Source organism: Sphaeramia orbicularis, chromosome 9, assembly GCF_902148855.1.
Source record: "Sphaeramia orbicularis chromosome 9, fSphaOr1.1, whole genome shotgun sequence".
NCBI classification, from domain to species: Eukaryota; Metazoa; Chordata; class Actinopteri; order Kurtiformes; family Apogonidae; genus Sphaeramia; species Sphaeramia orbicularis.
In genome coordinates this window covers 2,881,958-2,897,730 of record NC_043965.1, presented here as the reverse complement: position 1 = coordinate 2,897,730, position 15,773 = coordinate 2,881,958, and the positions used below count along the sequence as shown (strand labels likewise).

At 33.5% G+C, this 15,773-nt stretch overlaps 1 protein-coding gene across 1 annotated transcript in view; it reads right to left on the bottom strand.

Annotated features, from left to right (window-relative positions):
- The window catches only part of prkg2 (protein kinase cGMP-dependent 2), a 75,876-nt gene that overhangs the window by 49,291 nt on the left and 10,812 nt on the right, over positions 1-15,773 (bottom strand). Inside the window, exons 3-5 of the mRNA XM_030144465.1 lie at positions 13,713-13,879; positions 6,113-6,226; positions 1,881-1,986 (exon numbers count right to left, since the gene is read on the bottom strand). Coding sequence (XP_030000325.1) covers positions 1,881-1,986; positions 6,113-6,226; positions 13,713-13,879 — 387 coding nt within the window. The remainder of the gene's footprint in view (positions 1-1,880; positions 1,987-6,112; positions 6,227-13,712; positions 13,880-15,773) is intronic.

Here is a 15,773-nt window from a genome sequence, read left to right as displayed (position 1 = left end):
CCTTTAATGTGACTTATAACCTGTACGTCTCAATTGAAAAACAACAGTAAAAATAAACAAACTAAACCCATTAGCAAAAAAGTGGGATTTTTTTTTTTTTTTTTTTTTATATCACAAAAACCTATAATTTTAACAACAATGTGCAGACATTTTTATATCTATTGCAAAACATGTCGAATAGGGCAAAACATTTGGAAGTCACCACAAAAATAGTTCTAGATCTTTAAGGGTTAAACTGGTGAGTTGTATACAAATCCACCCCCAATACTGTTGTAACAGAAAAGAATTAAACAAACCAAAAACAGATTTACCAGATTGTAAAAAATAGCTCCAGTGTCCCTGTACGTCAGCGTCTGTTCTATCTGAATCAGTCCCCAGTTGAATGTGTGAGGTTGTCAGGTTCTGTTCTATGTTCCAGTTCTGTGGTCTGGATGCAGATCAATCTAACTATAGAAGTGGGCGGGACTTTCACTGCACTTTACTCAACTCATCCAATCAAAGTCCATATATGACTTCTATCAGTGATCAATAGGAACTAGACTGATATCTGTGACCATTTACATGTAATAAACCACTAAAATATGGACCATTACAAGTAAACGCACATTTTTAATATTTCAAAAAATTTGTCAAAATCTAAATTTCCTCAAAACTGTGAATAAACTGTATAGACATTATCCCAATGAAGATGCATAAAAAATTCGGAATGAATACGACCAGTATTTTCAGAGAAGACTGTTGAAATGTCGACATTGGTGACCTGGAGTTTGACCCTTGAAGGTCACTCAAGGTCAGAGGTCATGGACCCAAATCAAAATCCATATGTGACTTCCTATCAGTGATCAATAGGAACTATATTGATATCTGTAACCATTTGCATGTTATTAACCATCAAAATATGGACCATTAGAAGTAATTCAGTAAGTAACATTTTTAATATTCTAAAAATTTGTCAAAAATGTTAAAAATCAGAGAATCCTAAAACTGTGAACAAACTTTGTAGACATTGTCCCAGGGAAGATACATATAAAATTTGAAGAATGTTGAAATGTAGACACTGAAGACCTTGACTTTGACCCTTCAAGGTCATTCAAGGTCAAAGGTCACGGACCCAAATTAAAGTCCATATATGACTTCTATCAGTGATCAATAGGAACTAGATGAATATCTGTAACCATTTACAAGTTATAAACTATCAAAATATGGACCATTAGAAGTAAACACGCATTTTAATATTTCAAAAAATTGGTCAAAAATCAAAATTTCCTCAAAACTGTGAACAAACTTTATAGACATTATCCCAATGAAGATGCATAAAATATTTGGAATGAATCCGACCAGTAGTTTCAGAGAAGACTGTTGAAATGTCGACATTGGTGACCTGGAGTTTGACCCTTGAAAGTCACTGAAGGTCAAAGGTCATGGACCCAAATCAAAGTCCGTATATGACTTTCTATCAGTGATCAATAGTAACTATATTGATATCTGCAACCATTTACATGTAATAAACCATCAAAATATGGACCATTAAAAGTAATTAAGTAACATTTTTAATATTTAAAAAATTTGTCATAAAATACAAAATCAAAGAATCCTAAAACTGTAACAAACTTTGTAGACATTGTCCCAAGGAAGACACATATAATATTTGAAATGAATCCAACCAGTAGTTCCAAAGAAGAAGATTGTTTAAATGTAGACACTGGTGACCTTGACTTTGACCCTTCAAGGTCACTCTAGGTCAAAGGTCATGGACCCAAATGAAAGTCCATATATGACTTCTATCAGTGCTCAATAACAGACCACTCCTGTGAGTCAGGCCAGTATCTCATATAAAGACGGTTCTTGTTTTTGTTTTTTGTTTTTTCTGTGGTACTAACCTTCGGAGGAAGTTGCGGTACTGTTCGTGGCGCGTCTCCGCCGTCCTCCTCATGATGTTCTGAAACACCTCCCGATCCAAGGCCCATGTTCGCACTTTGTTCACCGCTGGAAGACAAACGAAACCTTCATTAAAACAGCCAAATAGTTATGTAAAAAAAAACTACTAAACATATGCAGGTGTTTGGTCAACATTAGAGCGGTATCATCACATAAAATCTGCCTGTCTGGTTCTGGACTCTGTCGTTTTTTTCATCCAATCTCAATTAAATTAACTATTCCTTCCTAAATTAACTGGTAAAAAAAATAATAGTAATAAACTAAAACTAATCATTATTTTCATTATTCAGTATTTTTTCTGGATAAATCAGTTAAAAGTGCTTGTTTTGTTCAGTGTTTGTCCACATTTACGGGAATATCAGAAAAAACTGATTGGTATCACATTAAATTATGACAAATTTATTGTTGTAATACGACACTTTCATCCTATAACAATATACAAACTCATCACATAACAACAAAGGTTTCTTATTATAGTATATATAGTTGACTTTTATGCCACATTTCAAGGTTTTTTGGTGAATTTTTTCCTTATTTTTCAAGAATTTTGATCATTTTAATGTCATTTTACAAGTTTTTGAACATTTTATCCTATGAATATTTGAGGTAAAACTGTATTTTGCACCAATTATTTCCATGTATTGATAGGATTAGTGGATCAGCAGGTATTAAACAGTTTAGATCAGTAGATGGTTTTGGTTTTTGAGGGTTAACAGAATAAATACAGGGTTCTGGATGTAATAAAACAATGAACTCTGCTAATTTTTGAGGTATTTTACTCCGTTTATCTTCACTTTAGAGGGATTTCTTCGGTTTTATGTGATATGTCAAGTCAAGTTTTTCCTTATTTTCATGTATTTTGCACCTTTTATTGTCATTTTACAAGTTTTTGTAAATACAGGGTTCTGGATGTTATTAAATGATGAATTCTCTTCATTTTTCAAGTACTTTACTCATTTTCACCTCACTTTACAAGGATTTGTTCAGTTTTACGCCATATTTCCAGGTTTTTTGGTGAATTTTTTCCTTATTTTTCAAGTATTTTGATCATTTTCACCTCACTTTACAAGGATTTGTTCACTTTTATGCCATATTTCAAGTTTTTTTGGTGAATTTTTCTAGTATTTTGCCCATTTTATTGTCATTTTACAAGTTTTTGTACATTTTATCCTATGAATAATTGAGGTAAAACTGTATTTTACACTAATTATTTCCATCTGTTGATAGGATTAGTGGATCAACAGGTATTAAACAGGTTAGATCAGTAGATGGATTTGGTCCGTGGTGGATGTTTGGGTCTTTAAGGGTTAATTCACTACGTCAGATACATGTCTGTGATGCAACACCCTGTTATACTGTGTTTTTTTTAAATACTATTGCTGGTATAGTATTAATATTAAAGGTGGATTAAGTCCGATAGAACACCACTGAAGGACTAGGGCTGAAATGCACGGTCTGACACAGCTTTTTTATTGTGTTTGGAATAAAAACCAACAGTGTAATTGGTGTAGTTTGGTGGTGAGACGTTTCAGATGGACACAAAGTCTGAGTGGAAGGCAGCTGTGACAGTTCTGACATGAACCCTTTACAAAGACAGACATTTCTAAAGAATTTCCCTTTACCCACTTTAGGTATCATGTAAAATTCAACCCGACTTGTCAACCTGTCACGGTTTTTCCATTTCACACAGAATAATGAGGTCAGCCATGCCCCCCCCCCCCCCCCCCCCCCCCAAAGGCCACCAGTCAATGACTTGGTTAAATATACAAACCCACACAAAGAGCACTCACATACATGCATGGCCTGTGCTTTCAAATGCCAAGGAGGCAAAACCCAATCAGAATGCAAAGCTGTTGGATCTCATGTAAATCCTTTGTCAACACAGCCGTGCACAAGCCTGTGTGCTTCGCTCTAATGACCTTTCTGACTTCGCTGCATCTCACTATCAGGTGAATCCTCGGCATTTGAAAAGTCACAGCCACTCAAATGAAGGTCAGAGGAGTTCAGGGTTTGACCGAGAATATGAGCTTGGAACTCAGTAAGTGGGCAGAGAGGATTCAGAGCAGCTTTTTCGTCGCTATACTCATTGACATGTACCTTTATTTTTTCTGTTATGCAGGGTTATTCAGAAAGAATGGACTGATTTCATTACACAATATTTTAATAAGGAAAAGCAATAGAAAACTCCAGCCACATCACAAGTATTCTACTCACAATCAACTCCTATTTCCTGTCTTACAAGTGTTCGGTGTGTCCACCAGCTGCAGCACGGACAACATTAATGCGATAAGACAATTCTTCCCAGACACTAGGGATGCACCAATACCACTTTTTTCCAGACCAAGTATGAGCACTTACATTTGAGTACTTGCCGATACCGAGTACCGATACGAGTACTTAATAATCCCATTCCAGTTGTTAGTTCCTTTTGTAAATGTGCTGTACTGTCGTTGTCATTAGTCTGACTGGAACAAAGTGCTGCTCAGCTTCCATTAAAATTACAAAAATTAAATGGTTAAATCTGTTCATTTGTGTTGACATTTCACTGACTCCAAATGTGTTCAAACACTTTCATCTCACAGATGAGTTGGTTCAGAATCAGCTTCATCCCAGTTCATCAGACTGGATGTTGTTCACTTCTCCTCCATTCCCGTGTCTGTGTTTTCTCCTCCATCTCTGCTCAGTGCATTTGTCGTAGACGCTCAGCGTCCATGCACTTCAATGGGACTGAGTGGAACTGCTTTAAACTGACTCTAAACTGGACACTAATTGGATAAATGTCACAAGTATTTTGCTCATTTTATTGTCACTTTATAAGTTTTTGTACATTTTATCCTATGAATATTTGAGGTAAAACTGTATTTTACACCAATTATTTCCATGTATTGATGGAATTAGTGGATCAACAGGTATTAAACAGTTTAGATCAGTAGGTGGTTTTGGTTTTTGAGGGTTAACAGAATAAATACAGGGTTCTGGATGGTATAAAACAATGAACTCTGCTAGTTTTTCATGTATTTTTCTTGTTTATCCTCACTTTAGAAGGATTTGTTCACTTTTATGCCATATTTCAAGGTTTTTTGGTTAATTTTGTATTGAATAATTGATATAAAACTGCATTTTACACCAATTATGGGTTAAAGTAGAAATACTACATATAGACCCTTTAATGGCTCCATTTCAGTGAAGTCCATCATATTAGACCAAGGTTATTATCGTTAACGAAAACTAACGAAATGAGGAAAACTAGAATTGAAAAACATTTTCGTTAACTGAAATAAATAAAAACTATAATTGAAAGAAAAAAATGATAACTAACTGAAACTGTATTGTGTGTTTACAAAACTAACTAAAATGGATAAAAATTATGGATAAAATTCCCTTCATTTTTGTTTTTGTAAATGTCGGATTGATACGAAATGGATTTATTTTGCTCTAGCTATTTTAGCTGCTGGCACCATATGATATTTAAGGGTCCGTCACTTGTGTTCACTTGTGGTTTCCAGTCGTCTTCTGGTCCCCACTCTACCTGGAAACATGGAGACTAAAGCAGCAGAGTCCTGTCTGGGATTTATTAGAATACGACGACAGAGAAGAAGAGAAAAGAGACGACTAAACTAAAATTAATACTAAAACTAAACTAAAACTAATAAATAAAAACTAATAAAAACTAGCAAACCTGCTGTAAAAATGAATTAAAACGAACTGAATTAGAGAAAAAAAAGTCAAAACTAAATAAAACTAAACTATAATGCAAAATCCAAAACTATTAGAACCTTGTATTAGACAAATACAGTCGACTCTGGCATTGGCATTAGTGTCAGTGTATTTTTTTTTTTTTATCCAAATGACCTTTTCTATGTCAAACTATCTGTTGTAGGGTCCCTGTTGTGTTCTTCACCCTGGGTCTGCTGTAACGTTGACTCATTCCTACACCTGTCTTTCATCTGTGCAGGTTTTTACATCAGACATCACTGTTTCATCCCAACGCTCAGCGAAGAAATAACACGCCACATTCCAGTTGTGTTTGCCTGATCTGTTTTCATCTCTGCGTCAGGCTCACACGTCCAACCCCTGCAGTGACTCAGCCAATCCCACCAGTAGTCATAATAGACAGAAAAACCACAACGTGATGGAGAAAACCCAACATCTTCAGTAGTTCGTGGACTGGTACCTCTGACCGACGCCGTCCTGGTGCAGTTGTACAGAATGGCCAACTCCCCGAACGTGGTCCACACCGTTATCGACGTGAGCAGCTTGTTATGTTGAAACACGTCCAGCTTCCCATCTGTAAATATAAAACAAGGACGATCAATAGGTTTTTAGAGCCGCATTTAGGACACGGAGCAGAAGACAGAGGCCGACACGTGCAACCAGGACCAGTTTAGCATTTCACACAGAGCAGGACGTCTGGGATTCAAGTTCAGAGCAGCAGAAGAACTCCAAAAGTCACCTTTGACTGGAAATTTTAAATAAAAAAAGGCATTCAACCGTAACTTTATCAGCCAAGATGACCATGAAAAGATGAAAAACTGTATTTTACACCAATTATTTCCATGTATTGATAGGATTAGTGGATCAACAGGTATTAAACAGTTTAGATCAGTAGATGGTTTTGGTTTTTGAGGGTTAACAGAATAAATACAGGGTTCTGGATGCTAGAAAACGATGAACTCTGATAATTTTTCAAGTATTTTACTCCGTTTATCTTCACTTTAGAAGGATTTGTTCACTGTTATGCCATATTTCAAGTCTTTTTGGTTAAGTTTTTTCTTATTTTTGAAGAATTTTGCTCATTTTATTCTTATTTTACAATTTTTTGTACATTTTATCCATGAATAATGGAGGTAAAATTGCATTTTAACTCAATTATTTCCATGTATTGATCGGATTAGTGGATCAACAGGTATTAAACAGTTTAGATCAGTAGATGGTTTTGGTTTTTGAGGGTTAACAGAATAAATACAGAGTTCTGGATGCTATAAAACAATGAACTCTGATAATTTTTCATGTATTTTACTCTTTTTTTACTCACTTCAGAAGGATTTGTTCACTTTTATGACATATTTCAAGTTTTTTTGGTTAATTTTGTCATCATTTTTCAAGTATTTTGCTCATTTTTTTCTCATTTTACAAGTTTTTTTTTTTTTTTTTTACACATTATCCTATGAATATTTGAGGTAAAACTGCATTTTACCCCAATTATGTCCATGTATTGATAGGATTAGTGGATCAACAGGTATTAAACAGTTTACATCAGTAGAAGGTTTTGTTTTTTGAAGGTTAACAGAATAAATACAGGGTTCTGGATATAATAAAACAATGAACTCTGCTAATTTTTGAGGTATTTTACTCCATTTATCTTCACTTTAGAGGGATTTCTTCAGTTTTATGTGATATGTCAAGTCTTTTTGGTTAAGTTTTTCCTTATTTTTCATGTATTTTGCAATTTTTATTGTCATTTTACAAGTTTTTGTACATTTTATTGAATGAATAATTGAGGTAAAAAAGTATTTTACTCCAATTATTTCCATGTATTGATAGGATTAGTGGATCAACAGGTATTAAACAGTTTAGATCAGTAGATGGTTTTGGTTTTTGAGGGTTAACAGAATAAATACAGGGTTCTGGATGCTAGAAAACGATGAACTCTGATAATTTTTCAAGTATTTTACTCCATTTATCTTCATTTTAGAAGGATTTGTTCACTGTTATGCCATATTTCAAGTCTTTTTGGTTAAGTTTTTTCTTATTTTTGAAGAATTTTGCTCATTTTATTCTTATTTTACAATTTTTTGTACATTTTATCCATGAATAATGGAGGTAAAATTGCATTTTAACTCAATTATTTCCATGTATTGATAGGATTAGTGGATCAACAGGTATTAAACAGTTTAGATCAGTAGATGGTTTTGGTTTTTGAGGGTTAACAGAATAAATACAGGGTTCTGGATGCTATAAAACAATGAACTCTGATAATTTTTCATGTATTTTACTCTTTTTTTACTCACTTCAGAAGGATTTGTTCACTTTTATGACATATTTCAAGTTTTTTTGGTTAATTTTGTCATCATTTTTCAAGTATTTTGCTCATTTTTTTCTCATTTTACAAGTTTTTTTTTTTTTACACATTATCCTATGAATATTTGAGGTAAAACTGCATTTTACCCCAATTATGTCCATGTATTGATAGGATTAGTGGATCAACAGGTATTAAACAGTTTACATCAGTAGAAGGTTTTGTTTTTTGAAGGTTAACAGAATAAATACAGGGTTCTGGATATAATAAAACAATGAACTCTGCTAATTTTTGATGTATTTTACTCCATTTATCTTCACTTTAGAGGGATTTCTTCAGTTTTATGTGATATGTCAAGTCTTTTTGGTTAAGTTTTTCCTTATTTTTCATGTATTTTGCACTTTTTATTGTCATTTTACAAGTTTTTGTACATTTTATTGAATGAATAATTGAGGTAAAAAAGTATTTTACTCCAATTATTTCCATGTATTGATAGGATTAGTGGATCAACAGGTATTAAACAGTTTAGATCAGTAGATGGTTTTGGTTTTTGAGGGTTAACAGAATAAATACAGGGTTCTGGATGCTAGAAAACGATGAACTCTGATAATTTTTCAAGTATTTTACTCCGTTTATCTTCACTTTAGAAGGATTTGTTCACTGTTATGCCATATTTCAAGTCTTTTTGGTTAAGTTTTTTCTTATTTTTGAAGAATTTTGCTCATTTTATTCTTATTTTACAATTTTTTGTACATTTTATCCATGAATAATGGAGGTAAAATTGCATTTTAACTCAATTATTTCCATGTATTGATCGGATTAGTGGATCAACAGGTATTAAACAGTTTAGATCAGTAGATGGTTTTGGTTTTTGAGGGTTAACAGAATAAATACAGGGTTCTGGATGCTATAAAACAATGAACTCTGATAATTTTTCATGTATTTTACTCTTTTTTTACTCACTTCAGAAGGATTTGTTCACTTTTATGACATATTTCAAGTTTTTTTGGTTAATTTTGTCATCATTTTTCAAGTATTTTGCTCATTTTTTTCTCATTTTACAAGTTTTTTTTTTTTTTTTTTACACATTATCCTATGAATATTTGAGGTAAAACTGCATTTTACCCCAATTATGTCCATGTATTGATAGGATTAGTGGATCAACAGGTATTAAACAGTTTACATCAGTAGAAGGTTTTGTTTTTTGAAGGTTAACAGAATAAATACAGGGTTCTGGATATAATAAAACAATGAACTCTGCTAATTTTTGAGGTATTTTACTCCATTTATCTTCACTTTAGAGGGATTTCTTCAGTTTTATGTGATATGTCAAGTCTTTTTGGTTAAGTTTTTCCTTATTTTTCATGTATTTTGCACTTTTTATTGTCATTTTACAAGTTTTTGTACATTTTATTGAATGAATAATTGAGGTAAAAAAGTATTTTACTCCAATTATTTCCATGTATTGATAGGATTAGTGGATCAACAGGTATTAAACAGTTTAGATCAGTAGATGGTTTTGGTTTTTGAGGGTTAACAGAATAAATACAGGGTTCTGGATGCTAGAAAACGATGAACTCTGATAATTTTTCAAGTATTTTACTCCATTTATCTTCATTTTAGAAGGATTTGTTCACTGTTATGCCATATTTCAAGTCTTTTTGGTTAAGTTTTTTCTTATTTTTGAAGAATTTTGCTCATTTTATTCTTATTTTACAATTTTTTTGTACATTTTATCCATGAATAATGGAGGTAAAATTGCATTTTAACTCAATTATTTCCATGTATTGATAGGATTAGTGGATCAACAGGTATTAAACAGTTTAGATCAGTAGATGGTTTTGGTTTTTGAGGGTTAACAGAATAAATACAGGGTTCTGGATGCTATAAAACAATGAACTCTGATAATTTTTCATGTATTTTACTCTTTTTTTACTCACTTCAGAAGGATTTGTTCACTTTTATGACATATTTCAAGTTTTTTTGGTTAATTTTGTCATCATTTTTCAAGTATTTTGCTCATTTTTTTCTCATTTTACAAGTTTTTTTTTTTTTTTTACACATTATCCTATGAATATTTGAGGTAAAACTGCATTTTACCCCAATTATGTCCATGTATTGATAGGATTAGTGGATCAACAGGTATTAAACAGTTTACATCAGTAGAAGGTTTTGTTTTTTGAAGGTTAACAGAATAAATACAGGGTTCTGGATATAATAAAACAATGAACTCTGCTAATTTTTGAGGTATTTTACTCCATTTATCTTCACTTTAGAGGGATTTCTTCAGTTTTATGTGATATGTCAAGTCTTTTTGGTTAAGTTTTTCCTTATTTTTCATGTATTTTGCACTTTTTATTGTCATTTTACAAGTTTTTGTACATTTTATTGAATGAATAATTGAGGTAAAAAAGTATTTTACTCCAATTATTTCCATGTATTGATAGGATTAGTGGATCAACAGGTATTAAACAGTTTAGATCAGTAGATGGTTTTGGTTTTTGAGGGTTAACAGAATAAATACAGGGTTCTGGATGGTATAAAACAATGAACTCTGCTAATTTTTAAGTATTTTACTCACTTTAGAAGGATTTGTTCACTTTTGTGCCATATTTCAAGGTTTTTTGGTTCATTTTGTGTTGAATAATTGATGTAAAACTGCATTTTACACCAATTATTCACATGTATTGACAGGATTAGTGGATCAACAGGTATTAAAGGGTTCTGTCAGTAGATGGTTTTGGTTACCAGCGGAGGTTTACGTCTTTATGATTTAATGTATTTTTCCCAAAACTTTCAAGTACCCCTGGGGGTATGCATACCCCCATTTGAGAAAGATTGATCTAATACACTCAGATGTTTGTTTACTTTGAGAAAGTTGCTGGAATTGTGGGAGAAACTGAAAACTTTTTGAGAAATTTACATCAAAGAACCCAATCGAACTGTATGAAGTCGATCAGACAAGACATGAAATATGTTCTGTTTATCCTGTCCAACAAAATCCAAGTCAAAGTGCATTTTAATATCGCTGCATTTTTTCCATACGGTTCCAAATAGTTCAGAGTCGGGCTGTAAATACGAGGCCTGTGGTGAACTTCAGCTTCATGCACGCTGTGTCTGAGTGACTGGATGTATACGTTAGCGTCCAAAATGAACTTTTTCACTCTCTTCTGCCAAGAGCTGGTGAACCAGAGGTATTTATACTGCAAACACCTGCCAAGAATACTTTACCCAGGCCAAAATAATCCCAATGTAGGCTTCTCATAAAATAACAGGAGGCAAGTTAACAATCCTAACAAAAGAGGAACAGGTAGAAAGTTCAGAGGTGATTCATTTCTGTCCGATCAGGAGGCGGACTGATGCAGAATGGAGGTTTTCCTTTGATTTCATTGGCCTGTGGTCAGAGGGACTCGACTGTGGCCAGTGTTTGAGTGCTCGCAGAGACCAAAATTGGCCCGTTTTCCTGCCAAATACTTCTTTTGTTCATTTCAGACCATGTGAACCTGCAGTCAAACTCTTTTCCCACCTTCAACAGTCTTTTACAGTGAAAACCAAAGAGTTACGAGTCAAATCTGACCACATGCACTGTAAAAAAAAAAAAAAAAAAAAAAGGAAAAAAACGGTATTATTCTGGCAGCAGGGGTGCTGAAAAAATACTGTTAAATAACAGAAAATAACCATCTCATAAAAATATGGTAATTTTCCATAATTAAAATGCAGTTTTTTGCCCTAACTTTACATGAGATTTTTTTTTAGATTTTTTGGACTTTTTAATGTTTAATAAAGAATATTTACATGTATTAAAACAATCAAATTACCTATAAATATATGTATAAATCATTTTCAGTGAGACTCAGTTGTCCAATCCACTGATAAACACTGTATTTGGACAGTTTATCAGTGCTTATACATGTTATACATTCACAAAAATACATTTATTCAACAGTTTTGTTGTGAAACCTCCTGTAATTACACAAGATATTTGTCAATTAACAAACAAGTCTGGTTCAACTGACAGAACAAATACTTCTGTTACCGTTAATTGTCAGTAATTTTATCTCATTTTATTTTATTTTTTTTACAGTATTAAACTTTAAATTAACAGTTTAATCTCATAATTAGAAAAGAAATATTTGTGAAACTACAATACATTTGCAAATGTATTTTAACTGTATTTTTCTGTGAAAAAAAAAATTCTTTTAAAAAATGGAAAATTTCTGGTTATTCACAGTTCAAGTTTTTCATGTTATTTTCCATTTGACATGTCAAATCACAGTCTGTTTTTGTCACTTCATTGATATTTTCCTGTATCTTAAAAATACAGGAAAAATCTGTAAAATAAACAGTGAAAATTCTGTTAAATTACAGATTTTTTTTACAGTGTGGTGTACACTGTTCCTCATAAAGCTGGACTCGAATGTTTTTACATCTTCTCCTGAAATGCCTGTGACAGTGGGACTTATTCTGATAAAGTCTGACTGGGACTCAGTCTGTCATCGTTACACCTGGTCAAAGGTGAAAGTGACGTGGAGAAACTGGAAGAAAAAGGAACCCGTCCTCATTGGCTGTTACTGAGCCCAGGCTGTTTGGACCTTCTACAGCAGGGCTCTCCAACTCCTGTTCTGTTAGGTTCCACATTCAGCCCCATTTGATCTGCAGTGGGCCGGACCAGTCAAATAATAACAGAATAACCGATAAATAATGACAACTCCAAACTTTTGACTGTGTTTAAGTGCAAAGAACCCCCATTAAATTATGAAAATACTTACTTTTATAAACTATCCAAACAAAAAACATGTGAATAACCTGAAAAAACTGAAATTTCTTAAGAAAAATCAGTGCAGTTTTAACAATATTCTGCCTCAACTTATCATTTCTCCATGTGCATTATGGATCGGATCTACAAAGACACTAAACACTTACTAACAGGCAGAAAACAGTTAAAATTTTGCTTAATTTTCTTTAGACATTTCAGGTTGTTCACATTTGTTCAGGTTATTCACATTTTATTGTTACAGGAGAGTTTGTAAATGTAAATATTTTCATAATTTAATGTTATTTTTTGCACTAAAATTTGAAGTTGTCATTATTTATAGGCATAATGTTCGGTGTTTTTTGGGTGGTTTTTAGGTGGTTTTTTTAGGTGTTTTTTGAGTAATTTTTAGGTGATTTTAGGTAATTTTTGGGTGAATTTGGGTGATTTTTGAGTCATAACTTATCATTTTTACATGTGCATTATGGATCAGATCTACAAAGACACTAAACACTGAGTAACAGGCAGAAAAGAGTTCAAATTGTGCTTCATTTTTGTTGGACATTTCAGGTTGTTCATATTTGTTCAGGTAATTCACATTTTATTGTTACAGGATAGTTTGTAAATGTAAATATTTTCATAATTTAATGTTACTTTTTGCACTAAAACAAACAAAAATTTGAAGTTGTTAATTCAAGATATTTTGCTAAATTCAAGATTTTTTTTCGGCTTAATTCAAGATTTTTTTATTTGATTGAGATTTTTTTTTTTTTTTGCTTAATTCAACGTTTTTTCCTTAATTCAAGCTAATTTTTTTGTTTAATTCAATTCAAGACTGTGTAATTTTTGCACTTTGGGTCCAGATTAGAACCTTTGGTGGGCCACATTTGGCCCCCGGGCCGCATGTTTGGGACCCCTGCTTTAAACTGATGCACAGCTCATCCTCTCTTGGTGTCATTCGTCCACAGATGCAGCTCCAGCAGTAGTGTGTGCTGGTCGTACCTGCCAGGACAAACAGATGGTTTCCGTGTTCCCCCTGCTTGATGACGTACTCTCCCTGCTGGTAGGTGCGCTCGTACATGCACTCCACCATGTCTTTGATCTGCTGCAGCTCCAGCCTCTTCAGGTACTGGTTCTTGTTCAGGGCGTCTGTTAACAGCTTCTTCACGCTGTCGCAACGAGACAAGAGGGACAGGACAGGAGTTCAAAATAACACCTTCAATCAGGGAAAACAGGAAGAGATGTTGGATGGAGAATGAAATGTTGGTGCATGAGGCAGATGTTCATGGTCTGCTGTTTGTGACGAACCCATAAAGACCCAAACATCCACTGGAAACCAAAACCATCCACTGATCTGAACTGTTTAATACCTGTTAATCCACTAATCCTATCAATACATGGAAATAATGGGTGTAAAATACAGTTTGACCTCAATTATTCATGGGATAAAATGTACAAAAACATGTAAAATGAGCAAAATACTTGAAAAATAATGAAAACATTAACCAAAAAACTTGAAATGTGGTATAAAAGTGAACACATCCTTCTAAAGTGAGGAGAAAATGAGAAAAATGCTTGAAAAATTAGCAGAGTTCATCATTTTATAACACCCTGTTGATCCACTAATCCTATCAATACATGTGAATAATTGGTGTAAAATACAGTTTTACAGATAATACAGTTAATACAGATAAAATGTAAAAACCTTGTAAAATGAGAATAAAATGACCAAAATACTTGAAAAATAATGAAGAAATTAACAAAAAAAACTTTAAATGTGGCATAAAAGTGAACACATCCTTCTAAAGTGACAAGAAAATGAGTAAAATACTTGAAAAAATTTGCAGAGTTCATCATTTTATAACACCTATGATCCTGTATTTATTCTGTTAACCCTCAAAACCCAAAACCATCTACTGATCTAAACTGTTTAATACCTGTTGATCCACTAATTCTATCAATACATGGAAATAATGGGTGTAAAATACAGTTTTACCTCAAATATTCATGGGATAAAACGTACAAAAACATGTAAAATGAGAATAAAATGACCAAAATACTTGAAAAATAAGGAAGAAATTAACCAAAAAACTTGAAATATGCCATACAAGTGAATAAATCCTTCTAAAGTGAGAAGAAAATGAGAAAATACTTGAAAAATTAGCAGAGTTCATCATTTTATAACACCTATGATCCTGTATTTATTCTGTTATCCCTCAAAAACCAAAACCATCTACTGATCTAAACTGTTTAATACCTGTTGATCCACTAATCCTATTAATACATGGAAATAATTGGAGTAATATAATTATTCATCTTTTCATGGATGCATGGATATATTTGTAACTCTATAGAAAAAAAAACTCGATCACATTGGGGGTTTTTTTATGCCTAAGGAGGAATAAAAACACTCAAGAAAAAAATCTTGACTAAGGTTCTCATAATTCATGCATGAAATGAATCACTGTGTTTCAGTCTGAACAGTAAACGGTGACTATTTTGCAGTTTTTTTGGCTCCTTCTAACAATGAATCAAGCAAAAGCAGTGAAAACACACATACACACATACACACACACACACACACACACACACACACACACAAACAGTCCATGTGGTGTGCTGGCGGTCTTCAGCGTGGTGCATGTGAACAGCTGCAGTCAGAGGCCAACAGAAGAAGACATCAGGTCCTCCTGGGGGTTGTAAAGCCCACAGGTTAAGAGCCCCAGATGAAGGCTGGGCGTAGATCCTGTGGGGGTCTGCGCAGGTGGTGGGTGGTCTGTTTATCCACCTCAGCGGCTCTAATAAATTAGCACTTTGGGCTTCATAAAGCAGGAGCAGATGACATGTTTCATGTGTTTGTTCAAACCCTTCTTTCCTCCACTAAACTGGAAAGTGTTCCGCTGTCATTCACAGTTTGGCTTTTCCTGCACGAGTCCAGTCCCTGAACGCCTCATATCGCTTACGTCAGGGGTGTCCAACATACGGCCCCCGGGCCAAAACCGGCCCATTTAAAAACAGTCCAAACAGACCCTTCAGTGTCAAACTGACACTGATGATCTGACA